Source organism: Pseudophryne corroboree, chromosome 3 (assembly GCF_028390025.1).
Source record: "Pseudophryne corroboree isolate aPseCor3 chromosome 3, aPseCor3.hap2, whole genome shotgun sequence".
NCBI classification, from domain to species: domain Eukaryota; kingdom Metazoa; phylum Chordata; class Amphibia; order Anura; family Myobatrachidae; genus Pseudophryne; species Pseudophryne corroboree.
The window spans coordinates 677,945,193-677,961,567 of NC_086446.1; the positions used below are offsets into that span (position 1 = coordinate 677,945,193).

The window sequence follows — 16,375 nt, forward strand, 5'->3', positions numbered from 1 at the left end:
GAGGTGTACAAGGAAATAACGGATCTTTGGGGCTTGCCCCAAATAGACATTGGTAACTCTTTTTCTTAGAAGCGCATTTGGAAAGTTCAAAATCCAACCGTGACTCTGGAGCAGTCGCGTTGTGAGAACAATGGACTGCAGCAGCTTCTCCCTGGACGATGCCTTTATCAGGAGATCGTCCAGATATGGAATGATGTTTAAACCCTGCTTGCGGAGGAGTATCATCATTTCCGCCATTACCTTGGTAAACACCCTCGGTGCTGTGGAGAGGCCAAATGGCAGGGCCTGGAACTGAAAATGACAGTCCACCAATGCGAAGCGGAGATAAGCCTGATGCGGCAGCCAGATCGGAATGCGAAGGTACGCATCTTTGATATCCAGTGACACCAGGAATTCCCCCTCTTCCAGACCGGATATCACCACCCTGAGAGACTCCACCTTGAACTTGAACTCCTTTAGAAAGGGGTTCAATGATTTTAGGTTCAGAATGGGCCTGACCGAACCATCCGGTTTCGATACTACGAAAAGGTTTGAATAGTAACCCTTGCTCAGCATGTGAGGTGGTACCGGCACAATGACCTGTGCCTCTACCAGCTTTTGGACAGCGTCTTGAAGAACTGTGCTGTCTTCCAACAGAGTTGGTAAGCCCGACTTGAAAAAGCGATGAGGAGGGAGACTTTGAAATTCCAGCCTGTATCCCTGAGACACAATATCTACTACCAAGGGATCCAGCCCGGACGATTCCCAGACATGACTGAAATGTCTCGCTCCCACTGGCCCCACCATCGGGGCGTGCAGTCCAGTCATGCGGAGGACTTTGGGGTACCCTAAGCAGGCTTTTGTTCCTGGGAACCTGCAGGGGCAGATTTCTTGGACTTTAACCCGACCTCCCCTAAAGAAGGTATTGGATGTTCTGGCCTTTCTAGGCCGAAAGGACTGCGGTGCAGCTGAAGAGAAGGATTACTTCGGAGCAGGTGCTGTTGAGGGAAGAAACAGAGACTTAGCCGCTGTAGCGGTGGATATCCACGCGTCTAGAGCCTCCCCAAAGAGAGCCTGACCTGTATAGGGTAGCGACTCCACACTTCTTCTGGATTCCGCGTCGGCCGACCACTGGCACAGCCAGTGTCCCCGACGAGCTGAAACAGACATGGAAGAAATTCCCGCAGCCATGGAACCCAGGTATTTCATGGATTCTACCATAAAACCTGCAGAATCATGTATGTTGCGTAAATATAATGCAACGTCATCCCTATCCATCGTATCTAAATCCTCAAGCAAGGTAGCCGACCACTTCACTATTGCTTTTGCAATCCATGCACTAGCAATAGTGGGACGAAATATGGCCCCAGAAGCAGTGTACATTGATTTAAGTGTGTTATCAATCTTTCTATCTGCCAGCTCCTTTAAGGCGGTAGATCCCGGAACAGGCAAAATCACCCTTTTTGAGAGTCTGGACACACATGCGTCAACAATCAGAGGGTTTTCCCACTTTTTCCTATCCTCAGGGAAAGGAAAAGCCCCCCGAACCCTTTTAGGGATCTGGAACCTATTCTCAGGGTTTTCCCATGCTTTTTCAAATATAGCATTCAACTCCTTTGACGCAGGGAAGGTTAGCGAGGCTTTTTTATTTAAAGTGAAAAAAGCCTCCTCAACCTGCTCAGGTGTGGCTTCATTAACATTCAACACATCCCTGATAGCCTCTATCAACAATTGCACCCCCTTTGCAAGAGATGCGGACCCCCGCAATACATCCCCATCACAGTCTGTAGAGTTAAAATCGGTATCCGTGTCGTCTTGTGTCGTCTTGTGTGACATGCACAAGCGCACGTTTGTGGGGGTATATAGCGGGGTGTCCTGAGGTACCAGACACAGGCCACACAGCCATAGAGGTCTGTAATACCTGGGTTGCAGATTCATTACTAGCAACCTTGTCAGAAATCTGAGAAATCCAAATTGATAGAGGAAAACCACTCCGGTTCCCTTGCTGGAATCTGTGCTAAACCAGTGCTAACCTGATTACATGGAATGGGATCATCCTGGGAGGATAAATCCTCTGCAGCATATGACACAGTGTCCCTGGACATAGCTAAATCTGGACTTTTATGGAGTCTAGACGTAGGCCCACATCCACTCCCGACTGCAGAAAAAGCAGGAAACGTCCCAGATGGAATTCTACCGCAGAATATTGTCTGCTCTCACACCAAGAGACATATTTCTCCCAGATACGGTGGTAATGTTTAGACGTTACCACTTTACTGGCTTGGATCATAGTCGGGATTGACCTTGTCAGGAATCCCTCTCCTGGCTAGAATCAACCGTTCAACTTCCATGCCGTTAAACATAGCAGCGGTAAATCTTGATAGGTTTCTTAGACGTATCCGGAGGTTCAGGTTCATCATCAATCTGAAGAGTCAGTTTGATAGCCTCCAAAAGGTCAGGAACATCCACCTGTGTTGTAGATTCCTCATCAGAAGCATCTGCATCAGTGTCTAATGGGTCAGTATATACGCCACCTTCATCGGATGAAGTATCCGAAACATGCGTGGATTGTGAGGAAGAAATGGCCCACTTAGATGACCCTTTGGTCCTAGGAGGGCGAGGGTCCGGCTTTTGTTTGACCAAAGTCTGATTTAACTGCTGTAACTAAGTCGACAGAATATCCACCCACGGTGTATTTACAACAGGGACAATATATGATTGTACAGGTACAGAAGGTCCCACCAGGAGGACCCTCAGCTGGAATATTTTCCTCAGATAAATCTGTGGCGTCAGCACTGCATGATGCAGGATCAGCCATGGATTTCCCACCCTGTGACGCAGACATTATTGGCGAATGTCAAACCTGACAAAAAACCTCTGTGGAGTGTGATTGCAGCAATGCAGATCACAAACACAGGATTTAAGTGGTATAAGGTGACTGAAATACACACTGTGTGTGTGTATACATACATATATATATCTATATATATCTATATATATATATATATATATATATATATATCTATATCTATATATATCTATATCTATATACATACATATACACACACACACACACACACACACACACACACACACAGTTGTGCTCATAAGTTTACATACCCTAGCAGAATTTGTGATTTTCTGGCCATTTGTCAGAAGGTATGAATGATGACTCACAAACTTTTCTTTCACTCATGGTTAGTGGTTGGGTGATGCCATTTATTGTCAAACAACTGTGTTTACAGTTGATCAGGGTCATTTGGGTAGTTTCTGTTGTCATGATTTAAAAAGAGTAAACACAGTTGTTTGACAATAAATGGCATCACCCAACCACTAACCATAAGTGAAAGAAAATAAGAATTTACTCACCGGTAATTCTATTTCTCGTAGTCCGTAGTGGATGCTGGGAACTCCGTAAGGACCATGGGGAATAGACGGCTCCGCAGGAGACTGGGCACAGCTAAAGAAAGATTTAGGACTATCTGGTGTGCACTGGCTCCTCCCCCTATGACCCTCCTCCAAGCCTCAGTTAGGACACTGTGCCCGGAAGAGCTGACACAATAAGGAAGGATTTTGAATCCCGGGTAAGACTCATACCAGCCACACCGTATAACTCGTGATAGGAACCCCGGTTAACAGTATGATAACAAAAGGAGCCTCTGAACAGATGGCTCGCAATAACAACCCGATTTGTGTAACAATAACTATTTACAAGTATTGCAGACAATCCGCACTTGGGATGGGCGCCCAGCATCCACTACGGACTACGAGAAATAGAATTACCGGTGAGTAAATTCTCATTTTCTCTGACGTCCTAGTGGATGCTGGGAACTCCGTAAGGACCATGGGGATTATACCAAAGCTCCCAAACGGGCGGGAGAGTGCGGATGACTCTGCAGCACCAAATGAGAGAACTCCAGGTCCTCCTCAGCCAGGGTATCAAATTTATAGAATTTTGCAAACGTGTTTGCCCCTGACCAAGTAGCAGCTCGGCAAAGTTGTAAAGCCGAGACCCCTCGGGCAGCCGCCCAAGATGAGCCCACCTTCCTTGTGGAATGGGCTTTTACAGATTTAGGCTGCGGTAGTCCCACCGCAGAATGCGCCAGCTGAATAGTGCTACAAATCCAGCGCGCGATAGTCTGCTTAGAAGCAGGAGCACCCAGTTTGTTGGGTGCATACAGGATAAACAGCGAGTCCGTTTTCCTGACTCCAGCCGTCCTGGAAACATAAATTTTCAGGGCCCTGACTACGTCCAGTAACTTGGAATCCTTCAAGTCCCTAGTAGCCGCAGGCACCACAATAGGCTGGTTCAAGTGAAACGCTGATACCACCTTCGGGAGAAACTGAGGACGAGTCCTCAACTCTGCCCTATCCATATGGAAAATCAGATAAGGGCTTTTATAGGACAAAGCCGCCAATTCTGACACACGCCTGGCCGAAGCCAGGGCCAACAGCATGACCACTTTCCACGTGAGATATTTCAAATCCACAGTCTTAAGTGGTTCAAACCAATGTGATTTCAGGAACTCCAAAACCACATCGAGATCCCAAGGTGCCACTGGGGGCACAAAAGGAGGCTGAATATGCAGAACTCCTTTGACAAAAGTCTGAACTTCAGGCAGTGAAGCCAGTTCTTTCTGGAAGAAAATCGACAGGGCCGAAATCTGGACCTTAATGGACCCCAACTTGAGGCCCAACGTTACCCCTGCTTGCAGGAAATGCAGGAATCGACCCAGTTGAAATTCCTCCGTTGGGGCCTTCCTGGCCTCACACCAAGCAACATCTTTCCGCCAAATGCGGTGATAATGTTTTGCGGTGACATCCTTCCTGGCTTTGATCAGGGTAGGGATGACTTCCTCCGGAATGCCCTTTTCCTTCAGGATCCGGTGTTCAACCGCCATGCCGTCAAACGTAGCCATGGTAAGTCTTGGAACAGACAGGGCCCCTGCTGCAGCAGGTCTTGTCTGAGCGGCAGAGGCCAAGGGTCCTCTGAAAGCATCTCTTGAAGTTCCGGGTACCAAGCTCTTCTTGGCCAATCCGGAACCACGAGTATAGTTTTCACTCCTCGCCTTCGTATTATTCTCAGTACCTTGGGAATGAGAGGCAGAGGAGGAAACACATAAACCGACTGGTACACCCACGGTGTTACTAGAGCGTCCACAGCGATCGCCTGAGGGTCCCTTGACCTGGCGCAATATCTTTTTAGCTTTTTGTTGAGGCGGGACGCCATCATGTCCACCTGTGGTCTTTCCCAACGGTTTACCAGCATTTGGAAGACTTCTGGATGAAGTCCCCATTCTCCCGGGTGGAGGTCGTGCCTGCTGAGGAAGTCTGCTTCCCAGTTGTCCACTCCCGGAATGAACACTGCTGTCAGTGCTAACACATGATTTTCCGCCCATCGGAGATCCTTGTGGCTTCTGCCATTGCCCTCCTGCTTCTTGTGCCGCCCTGTCTGTTTACATGGGCGACCGACGTGATGTTGTCTGATTGGATCAGTACCGGCTGGTTCTGAAGCAGGGGCCTTGCTTGGCTTAGGGCATTGTAAATGGCCCTTAGCTCCAGAATATTTATGTGAAGCGAAATCTCCTGATCTGACCACAGTCCTTGGAAATTTCTTCCCTGTGTGACTGCACCCCAGCCCCGAAGGCTGGCATCCGTGGTCACCAGGACCCAGTCCTGTATTCCGAATCTGCGGCCCTCTAGTAGATGAGCCCTCTGCAGCCACCACAGCAGCGACACCCTGGTCCTTGCTGACAGGGTTATCCGCTGTTGCATCTGGAGATGGGACCCGGACCATTTGTCCAACAGGTCCCACTGGAAAGTCCTTGCGTGGAACCTTCCGAATGGAATTGCTTCGTACGAAGCTACCATTTTTCCCAGGACTCGTGTGCATTGATGTACCGACACCTGTCCCGGTTTTAGGAGGTCTCTGACTAGAGATGACAACTCCTCAGCTTTTTCCACTAGAAGAAACACTTTTTTCTGGTCTGTGTCCAGAATCATTCCCAGGAACAGAAGACGTGTCGTCGGGACCAGCTGTGACTTTGGAATATTGAGAATCCAGCCGTGCTGTTGTAGCACTTCCCGAGAAAGTGCTACCCCCACTACCAACTGTTCCTTGGACCTCGCCTTTATCAGGAGATCGTCCAAGTACGGGATAATTAAAACTCCCTTCTTGCGAAGGAGTATCATCATTTCGGCCATTACCTTGGTAAAGACCCTCGGTGCCGTGGATAACCCAAACGGCAGCGTCTGGAACTGATAGTGACAGTCCTGTACCACAAATCTGAGGTACTCCTGGTGAGGAGCGTAAATGGGGACATGCAGGTACGCATCCTTGATGTCCAGGGAGACCATGTAATCCCCCTCGTCCAGGCTCGCAATAACCGCCCTGAGCGATTCCATCTTGAACTTGAACCTTTTGATATAAGTGTTCAAGGATTTTAAATTTAAGATGGGTCTCACCGAACCGTCCGGTTTCGGTACCACAAACATTGTGGAATAGTAACCCTTTCCTTGCTGAAGGAGGGGTACTTTGACAATCACTTGCTGTGAATACAGTTTTTGAATAGCCACCAATACTGCCTCCCTGGCATAGGGAGTTGCCGGTAAGGCAGATTTTAGGAAACGGCGGGGGGGGGGGGGGGGGAGGAGACGTCTCGAATTCCAGCCTGTACCCCTGAGATACTACTTGAAGGACCCAGGGATCCACCTGTGAGAGAGCCCACTGTGCGCTGACATTTCTGAGACGGGCCCCCACCGTACCTGGGTCCGCCTGAGCAGCCCCAGCGTCATGCTGTGGACTTACCGGACGCAGGGGAGGACTTCTGCTCTTGGGAACTAGCTGTGTGCTGCAGCTTTTTCCCTCTACCTTTGCCTCTCGGCAGAAAGGATGAGCCTCTAGCCCTCTTGCTTTTCTGGGGCCGAAAGGACTGTACCTGATAATACGGTGCTTTCTTTTGCTGTGGGGTAGCCTGTGGCAAAAAGGTCGATTTCCCAGCAGTAGCTGTGGAAACGAGGTCCGAAAGACCCTCCCCAAACAGTTAAACCCCCTTATAGGGCAAAACTTCCATGTGCCGTTTCGAGTCGGCATCGCCTGACCATTGCCGAGTCCATAACCCCCTTCTGGCAGCAATGGACATAGCGCTTATTTTTGATGCCAGCCGGCAAATATCCCTCTGTGCATCACGCATGTATAAGACGGCGTCTTTTATATGCTCTATCGTCAGCAAAATATTGTCCCTATCCATAGTATCAATATTATCCGACAGGGAATCTGACCACGCAGCTGCAGCACTGCACATCCATGCTGATGCAATAGCTGGTCTCAATATAATGCCCGTGTGTGTGTGTATATAGCTTTAAGGGTAGTTTCCTGCTTTCTATCAGCAGGTTCCTTTGGGGCGGCCGTATCCGGAGACGGTAGTGCCACCTTTTTTGATAAGCGTGTCAGCGCCTTATCTACCCTAGGGGGTGTTTCCCAACGTGACCTATCCTCTGGCGGGAAAGGTTACGCTGCCAATAACCGTTTAGAAATTATCAATTTCTTATCGGGGGAAGTCCACGCTTCCTCACACACCTCATTTAATTCCTCAGATGCAGGAAAAACTACAGGTAGTTTTTTCTCATCAAACATAATACCCCAGGTACCACAAAAAAGGGTATTATCAGAAATGTGTAATACATTTTTCATTGCCTCAATCATGTAACGGGTGGACCTATTGGAGGGTACACTAGTCTCATCGTCGTCGACACTGGAGTCGGTATCCGTGTCGACATCTGTGTCTGTCACCTGAGGTAGCGGGCGTTTTAAAGCCCCTGATGACATTTGAGATGCTGGAACAGGCACAAGCTGAGTAGCCGGCTGTCCTATGTCGTCAAACCTTTTGAGTAAGGAGTCACGTAATTCCTTCCATAAGTCCATCAACACAGGTGTCGACCCCGCAGGGGGTGACATCACATTCACAGGCATTTGCTCCGCCTCCACATCATTTTCCTCATCATACATGTCGACACAGCAGTACCGACACACAGCACACACACAGGGAATGCTCTGACAGAGGACAGGACCCCACAAAGCCCTTTGGGGAGACAGAGGGAGAGTATGCCAGCACACACCAGAGCGCTATATACCACAGGGATATCACCTATAAAGAGTGTTTTCCCTTATAGCTGCATATATATATTATACTGCGCCTAAATTTGTGCGCCCCCCCCCCCCTCTCTTTTTTACCCTTTCTGTAGTGCAGGACTGCAGGGGAGAGCCAGGGAGCGATCCTTCCAGCGGAGCTGTGAGGGAAAATGGCGCCAGTGTGCTGAGGGAGATGGCTCCGCCCCTTTTTCGGCAGGCTTTCTCCCGCTATTTTAATAATTCTGGCAGGGGTTAATATACACCTATATGGCCCCTGGGGCTATATATGGTGTCAGTTTGCCAGCCAAGGTGCTTTTTATTGCTGCCTCAGGGCGCCCCCCCCCAGCGCCCTGCACCCATCAGTGACCGCAGTGTGTGGTGTGCATGAGAAGCAATGGCGCACAGCTGCAGTGCTGTGCGCTACCTTGGAGAAGACAGAAGTCTTCAGCCGCCGATTTTCCGGACCTTCTTGCTTCTGGCTCTGTAAGGGGGACGGCGGCGCGGCTCCGGGAACGGACGACGAGGTCGGGTCCTGTGTGCGATCCCTCTGGAGCTAATGGTGTCCAGTAGCCTAAGAAGCCCAAGCTACCACCACTTAGGTAGGTTCGCTTCTTCTCCCCTTAGTCCCTCGGTGCAGTGAGCCTGTTGCCAGCAGGTCTCACTGTAAAATAAAAAACCTAAACTATACTTTCTTTCTAGGAGCTCAGGAGAGCCCCTAGTGTGCATCCAGCTCGGCCGGGCACAGAAATCTAACAGAGGCTTGGAGGAGGGTCATAGGGGGAGGAGCCAGTGCACACCAGATAGTCCTAAATCTTTCTTTAGATGTGCCCAGTCTCCTGCGGAGCCGTCTATTCCCCATGGTCCTTATGGAGTTCCCAGCATCCACTAGGACGTCAGAGAAAAGTTTGTGAGTTATCATTCATATTCTCTGACAAATGGCCAGAAAATCAAATTCCGCTAGGGTAGGTAAACTTATGAGCACAACTGTGTGTGTGATAGATTATATATATATATATATATATATATATATATATATATATCTCCTGACGCACTTAGCCCCCTTCAGGGTACAGAATATAGGGATAGCAATACGTGTGAGATACACGGAATACTAACCACACAGCAGCTATAGGCACACACAGTCACATGTACAATGCAGAAATTATTACAAACAAGAAAACGGCACTGGACTAGCAATACTACGTAAAGCTATGTATGTATACAGATATAACAATGCACAGTAAATACTGGATGTCTATCACAGAATACTTGTACTAAATATTCCTGTAGTTATGCACTTGTTCTTAACTAACACTGTCTAAAAGACATGTAGAATACTAAAGTGTCCTGTAAATACATAGCACTGATGAGACAGGCGGCTTTACAGAGGAGACAGTGCCCAACAGTCCCAGGATCAGCGCAGCTCTGTGTAATGGCGCCCAAACGCTGACAGGGAAGGGAGGGAGGGAGATGCAGCTCCAGGGCGGGAACATCCACTGTCGATGGCGCCTGGGGCTGGGGGAGGAGCTACAGGTCAGCGCCTTATCCCCTCTGCTGGACTTCACCACCGGGTACTATGGAGCCTGTACTAAATGGATTTTAGTAAATCCGACCTGTGCTCCTTGCCCTGGTGGATATAGTGGGATGCCTGCACGGTCAGTGTCCACGCCAATGGCGCGGTCCGTCTTCGCAACCGGATCGCGATTTCGGCGGGTCCCGTCTGGGGGACCCACTTACCTCCTCCTTATTGTGCGGCCACTCGATCCAGGAGAGCAGCGGCAGTATGTGTGCCTGATGAGACCGGAGCGCCTCCGCTGTAAGTACCCGGCAATCAGGACCCGGGAGTACACAGCGCAGCTGGGGGAGGTGAGGGAACCGCAGCACAATATGTCAGCATGACATATAGCACCAAGTGCCTATGCTGCGGCCCTTCAAGTCTTATTTCTTGTCAGAAAAAAATTTTCAGGGCTGCCTACCGCAGCCCTCCCTGTTAGCTGCCTGCACTGCAGGCACCAACTTACAAACTGAGCTCCAGTGCCTGGAGGCGGGGATATAGAGGAGGCGGTGCAGTGCATCCTGGGAACAGTCAAATCTTTAGCCTGTTTGTGCCTCGGATCAAGATCCAACTCTACACCCCTGATGTTATTCCCTGTGGAATACCAGTGTACCCTGCCGCAGAAATATCTTTAGGTGTGTACCCACCTTAGCTGCTGAGGTGTGACCAGAAATATCTGTAAAGTAGGGCTTTAGGGAGTCACGCCGTAACTGTAGCGCTCCCATCACTTTGCAAAGGATAATCTGTTTAACGTTGCTAATCCCATGCTTTCTCACGCGAGAAACGGGATGTCAGAAGAATTAAATCAATAGCTCCCAGGCACTTAGCTAGGGAGTTAAATTCCCAACGAATAATTGAATCATTCCCTTTGGCCATGTACAATAGCGATAAAGTCTTGTGAAGAATGAAGAGTCAGTAGCTGTGTCTTTCTGCAAACGAACGTTACTAGCAACTGACGCATACGACCCTAACACCACAAATTCTTCCAACATGTCCTCAGGTGAATCCTCAGCATTGTGCATTGCACATATGACTAAGGAGTATTCGAACATCCACCTGCCATGTTATAAAATGTAAACCTCAAAACAAGTATGAAGAACATCTTAATAGAAGCTGGAATGCTAAACAATGAGTCAGACATGTCAAACTAACCATGAACCAATCAAAGCTGCCCTCAATGTGGCTTGCTCTGCATCAGTTATCACAGCAAGAAAACGAAGGTTTCACCTTACCTATAAAAAGTTTACTTGAAGAAGGCATCAAAGTGGAAATGGCGTTATTACTTACAGATGTCCCATTCACCTAAAAAATAAATCAATAAAGTTATCAAAAAAACACATAAAAAAGTAAAACTAATTAAAAAAAAATAAAAAAAATAAAAGGATACTATAAAGCCACACCACAGGTTTACAGATATACACAAACGCACAAGTGCAACAAATATTGATACCAAAAAGTTAAAAAAAGAAAATAGAAAGAATTATCCCATCACCTAAAGAAAATACATAAAACTTTGTCAAAATGCTAAATACGTGAGGGTGTGCAATAAGTTTCCAGATGTGTAGTGCATGGGTAAAGTAAACACAATCTGACTGGTTGTTAACTGTAACCTGACTAAAGTTTTTGTGAAATGTCAACCTGGTGCTGTAACATGCTGGTCCGGTTTGATGGCAGTCGCTCAAACTCTGTCTGGGAAATCATCAGTCGTGATGAATCCTGGATCTACAGTTTCAACCACAAAACAAAACAGTTGGGCTATTGAAACCAGTTGGAAGGTGTGTCGCCACAGAAGTTCTGAGATGAGCACGGTGTGACCAAGCAGATTGTGGCTGTTTTTCTGGCCAAGACTGGTCATGTAGCTACCCTACCAGTCATGCAGCAGCTCACCGTCACTGGGGACTGATATGCCAACCAGTGCCTGCTGCATGTGCTGGAAACAATTTCCAGGCATCGTCTAAGTACTCGCTCTCGTAGTGCCCTTTTCCATCATGAAAATACACCTGATTTTCTGGCCCATGAACGCATCCATAAGCTTCGTCATCAGCATTACAGTAAAAAAAATAAGAATTTACTCACCGGTAATTCTATTTCTCGTAGTCCGTAGTGGATGCTGGGAACTCCATAAGGACCATGGGGAATAGCGGGCTCCGAAGGAGGCTGGGAACTCTAGAAAGATCTTAGACTACCTGGTGTGCACTGGCTCCTCCCACCATGACCCTCCTCCAAGCCTCAGTTAGGTACTGTGCCCGGACGAGCGTACACAATAAGGAAGGATTTTGAATCCCGGGTAAGACTCATACCAGCCACACCGTACAACTCGTGATATGAAACACAGTTAACAGTATGAAACAATAGAGCCTCTCAACAGATGGCTCAACAATAACCCGATTTAGTTAACAATAACTATGTACAAGTATTGCAGATAAACCGCACTTGGGATGGGTGCCCCGCATCCACTACGGACTACGAGAAATAGAATTACCGGTGAGTAAATTCTTATTTTCTCTGACGTCCTAGTGGATGCTGGGAACTCCGTAAGGACCATGGGGATTATACCAAAGCTCCCAAACGGGCGGGAGAGTGCGGATGACTCTGCAGCACCGAATGAGAGAACTCCAGGTCCTCCTCAGCCAGGGTATCAAATTTATAGAATTTTGCAAACGTGTTTGCCCCTGACCAAGTGTCAGCTCGGCAAAGTTGTAAAGCCGAGACCCCTCGGGCAGCCGCCCAAGATGAGCCCACCTTCCTTGTGGAATGGGCATTGACAGATTTTGGCTGTGGCAGGCCTGCCACAGTATGTGCAAGCTGAATTGTACTACAAATCCAACGAGCAATAGTCTGCTTAGAAGCAGGAGCACCCAGTTTGTTGGGCGCATACAGGATAAACAGCGAGTCAGATTTTCTGACTCCAGCCGTCCTGGAAACATATATTTTCAGGGCCCTGACAAAGTCTAGCAACTTGGAGTCCTCCAAATCCTTAGTAGCCGCAGGCACCACAATAGGCTGGTTCAGGTGAAACGCTGACACCACCTTAGGGAGAAACTGGGGACGAGTCCTCAATTCTGCCCTATCCATATGGAAAATCAGATAAGGGCTTTTACATGATAAAGCCGCCAACTCTGACACTCGCCTGGCTGAAGCCAAGGCCAATAACATGACCACTTTCCACGTGAGATATTTCAGATCCACGGTTTTTAGTGGCTCAAACCAATGTGATTTTAAGAAACTCAACATCACGTTGAGATCCCAAGGTGCCACAGGAGGCACAAATGGGGGCTGAATATGCAGCACTCCTTTCACAAATGTCTGAACTTCAGATACTGAAGCTAGTTCTTTTTGAAAGAAAATTGACAGAGCCGAGATCTGTACCTTAATGGAGCCCAGTTTTAGGCCCATATTCACTCCTGCTTGCAGGAAATGCAGAAATCGACCTAGTTGAAATTCCTCCGTTGGGGCCTTTTCGGCCTCACACCATGCAACATACCTCCGCCATATGCGGTGATAATGAGTTGCTGTGACCTCTTTCCTGGCTTTAATAAGCGTAGGAATGACTTCCTCCGGAATGCCCTTTTCCTTCAGGATCCGGCGTTCAACCGCCATGCCGTCAAACGCAGCCGTGGTAAGTCTTGGAACAGACAGGGGCCCTGCTGCAGCAGGTCCTGTCTGAGCGGCAGACACCACGGGTCCTCTGAGATCATCTCTTGAAGTTCCGGGTACCACGCTCTTCTCGGCCAATCCGGAACCACGAGAATTGTATTTACTCCTCGCTTTCTTATTATTCTCAATACCTTTGGTATGAGAGGTAGAGGAGGGAACACATAAACTGACCGGTACACCCACGGTGTCACTAGAGCGTCCACAGCTATCGCCTGAGGGTCTCTTGACCTGGCGCAATACTTCTCTAGTTTTTTGTTTAGGCGGGACGCCATCATGTCCACCTGTGGACGACCCCATTGATTTACAATCATTTGGAAGACTTCTAGATGAAGTCCCCACTCTCCCGGGTGGAGGTCGTGCCTGCTGAGAAAGTCTGCTTCCCAGTTGTCCACTCCCGGGATGAACACTGCTGACAGTGCTAGTACATGATTCTCCGCCCATCTGAGAATTTTTGTGGCTTCTGCCATCGCCGTCCTGCTTCTTGTGCCGCCCTGTCGATTCACATGAGCGACTGCCGTGATGTTGTCTGACTGGATCAGCACCGGCTGGTGTAGGAGCAGGGATTTTGCTTGACTTAGGGCATTGTAAATGGCCCTTAGTTCCAGAATATTTATGTGAAGGGCAGTCTCCTGACTTGACCATAGTCCTTGGAAATTTCTTCCCTTTGTGACTGCCCCCCAGCCTCGTAGGCTGGCATCCGTGGTCACCAGGACCCAGTCCTGTATGCCGAATCTGCGGCCCTCCAGAAGATGAGCACTGTGCAGCCACCACAGAAGAGACACCCTGGTTCGTGGAGACAGGGTTATTAAACGATGCATCTGAAGATGCGATCCGGACCACTTGTCCAACAGGTCCCACTGAAAAATTCTGGCATGGAACCTGCCGAATGGAATTGCTTCGTAAAAAGAAGCTACCATCTTTCCCAGGACCCGCGTGCAGTGATGCACCGATACCTGTTTTGGTTTTAGGAGGTCTCTGACTAGAGAAGACAACTCCCTGGCTTTCTCCTCCGGGAGAAACACTTTTTTCTGGGCCGTGTCCAGAATCATTCCCAGGAACATTAGACGTGTCGTGGGGACCAGCTGTGACTTTGGGATATTCAGAATCCAACCGTGCTGGCTCAGCACTTCCTGAGATAGTGCTACTCCCACTAACAACTGTTCCTTGGATCGTGCCTTTATTAGGAGATCGTCCAAGTATGGGATAATTAAAACTCCCTTTTTTCGAAGGAGTATCATCATTTCCGCCATAACCTTGGTAAATACCCTCGGTGCCGTGGAGAGTCCAAACGGCAGCGTCTGGAATTGGTAATGGCAATCCTGTACCACAAATCTGAGGTACTCCTGGTGAGAATTGTAAATGGGGACATGCAGGTAAGCATCCTTGATGTCCAGGGATACCATGTAATCCCCCTCGTCCAGGCTTGCAATAACCGCCCTGAGCGATTCCATCTTGAACTTGAATTTTATGTATGTGTTCAAGGATTTCAAATTTAAAATGGGTCTCACCGAACCGTCCGGTTTCGGCACCACAAATAGTGTGGAATAGTAACCCCGGCCTTGTTGAAGTAGGGGTACCTTGATTATCACCTGCTGGGAATACAGCTTGTGAATCGCTGCTAGCACCGCCTCCCTGTCTGAGGGAGCAATCGGCAAGGCGGATTTTAGGAAACAGCGGGGTGGAGTCGCCTCAAATTCCAGCCTGTATCCCTGAGATACTATTTGAAGGATCTCCACCTGTGAGCGAGCCCACTGATCGCTGAAATTCCTGAGGCGGGCCCCCACCGTACCTGGCTCCGCCTGTGAAGCCCCACCGTCATGCGGCGGACTTGGAAGAGGAAGCGGGGGAGGACTTTTGTTCCTGGGAACCTGCTGTTTGCTGCAGCCTTTTTCCCCTGCCTCTGCCTCTTGACAGAAAAGACCCTCCTTTTCCCCGCTTGTTTTTCTGGGACCGAAAGGACTGAACCTGATAAAATGGCGCCTTCTTAGGCTGTGAGGGGACATGGGGTAAAAATGCTGACTTCCCAGACGTTGCTGTGGAAACTAGGTCGGAGAGAACATCCCCAAATAATTCCTCCCCCTTATAAGGCAAAACTTCCATGGGCCTTTTGGAATCTGCATCTCCAGTCCACTGGCGAGTCCATAAGCATCTCCTAGCAGAGATGGATAATGCACTTACTTTAGATGCCAGCCGGCAGATTTCCCTCTGTGCATCTCTCATGTATAAGACTGAGTCTTTGATATGGTCAATTGTTAGCAGGATCGTGTCTCTGTCTAACGTGTCAATATCTTCTGACAGTTTATCTGACCACGCAGCGGCAGCACTGCACATCCATGCTGACGCAATAGCTGGTCTGAGTATAATGCCTGAGTGTGTATATACAGACTTCAGGATCGCCTCCTGCTTTCTATCAACAGGTTCCTTAAGGGCGGCCGTATCCTGGGACGGTAGTGCCACCTTTTTAGACAAACGTGTGAGCGCTTTATCCACCTTCGGGGGTGTTTCCCAACGTAACCTATCCTCTGGCGGGAAAGGGAACGCCATTAGTAGCTTCTTAGGCATTACCAATTTCTTATCAGGGGAAGCCCACGCTTCTTCACACGGGTTCACTACGGCTGGCCGGCGGTCGGGCTCCCGGCGACCAGCATCCCGGCGCCGGGAGCCCGACCGCCGGCTTACCGACAGCTTGGCGAGCGCAAATGAGCCCCTTGCGGGCTCGCTGCGCTCGCCACGCTACGGGCGCGCCACACTATTTTATTCTCCCTCTATGGGGGTCGTGGACCCCCACGAGGGAAAATAATTGTCGGTATTCCGGCTGTCGGGCTCCCGGCGCCGGTATACTGAGCGCCGGGAGCCCGACCGCCGGCAAACAGAAGACCACCCCTTCACACACTTCATTTAATTCATCTGACGGGGGAAAAACTACAGGTAGTTTTTTCTCCCCAAACATAATACCCTTTTTTGTGGTACCTGGATGTAAATCAGAAATATTTAACACCTCTTTCATTGCCTCAATCATGCAGTGAATGGCCTTAACGGGCATTAAATTTGAC

General features: G+C 48.9%; 1 protein-coding gene across 3 annotated transcripts in view; it reads right to left on the reverse strand.

Annotated features, from left to right (window-relative positions):
• SLF2 (SMC5-SMC6 complex localization factor 2) overlaps window positions 1–16,375 on the reverse strand; it is a 317,833-nt gene that overhangs the window by 248,014 nt on the left and 53,444 nt on the right. For all 3 annotated transcript variants that reach the window (XM_063961913.1, XM_063961915.1, XM_063961914.1), the window contains one exon: window positions 10,898–10,967. In XM_063961913.1, the coding sequence (XP_063817983.1) occupies window positions 10,898–10,967 (70 nt within the window). The remainder of the gene's footprint in view (window positions 1–10,897; window positions 10,968–16,375) is intronic.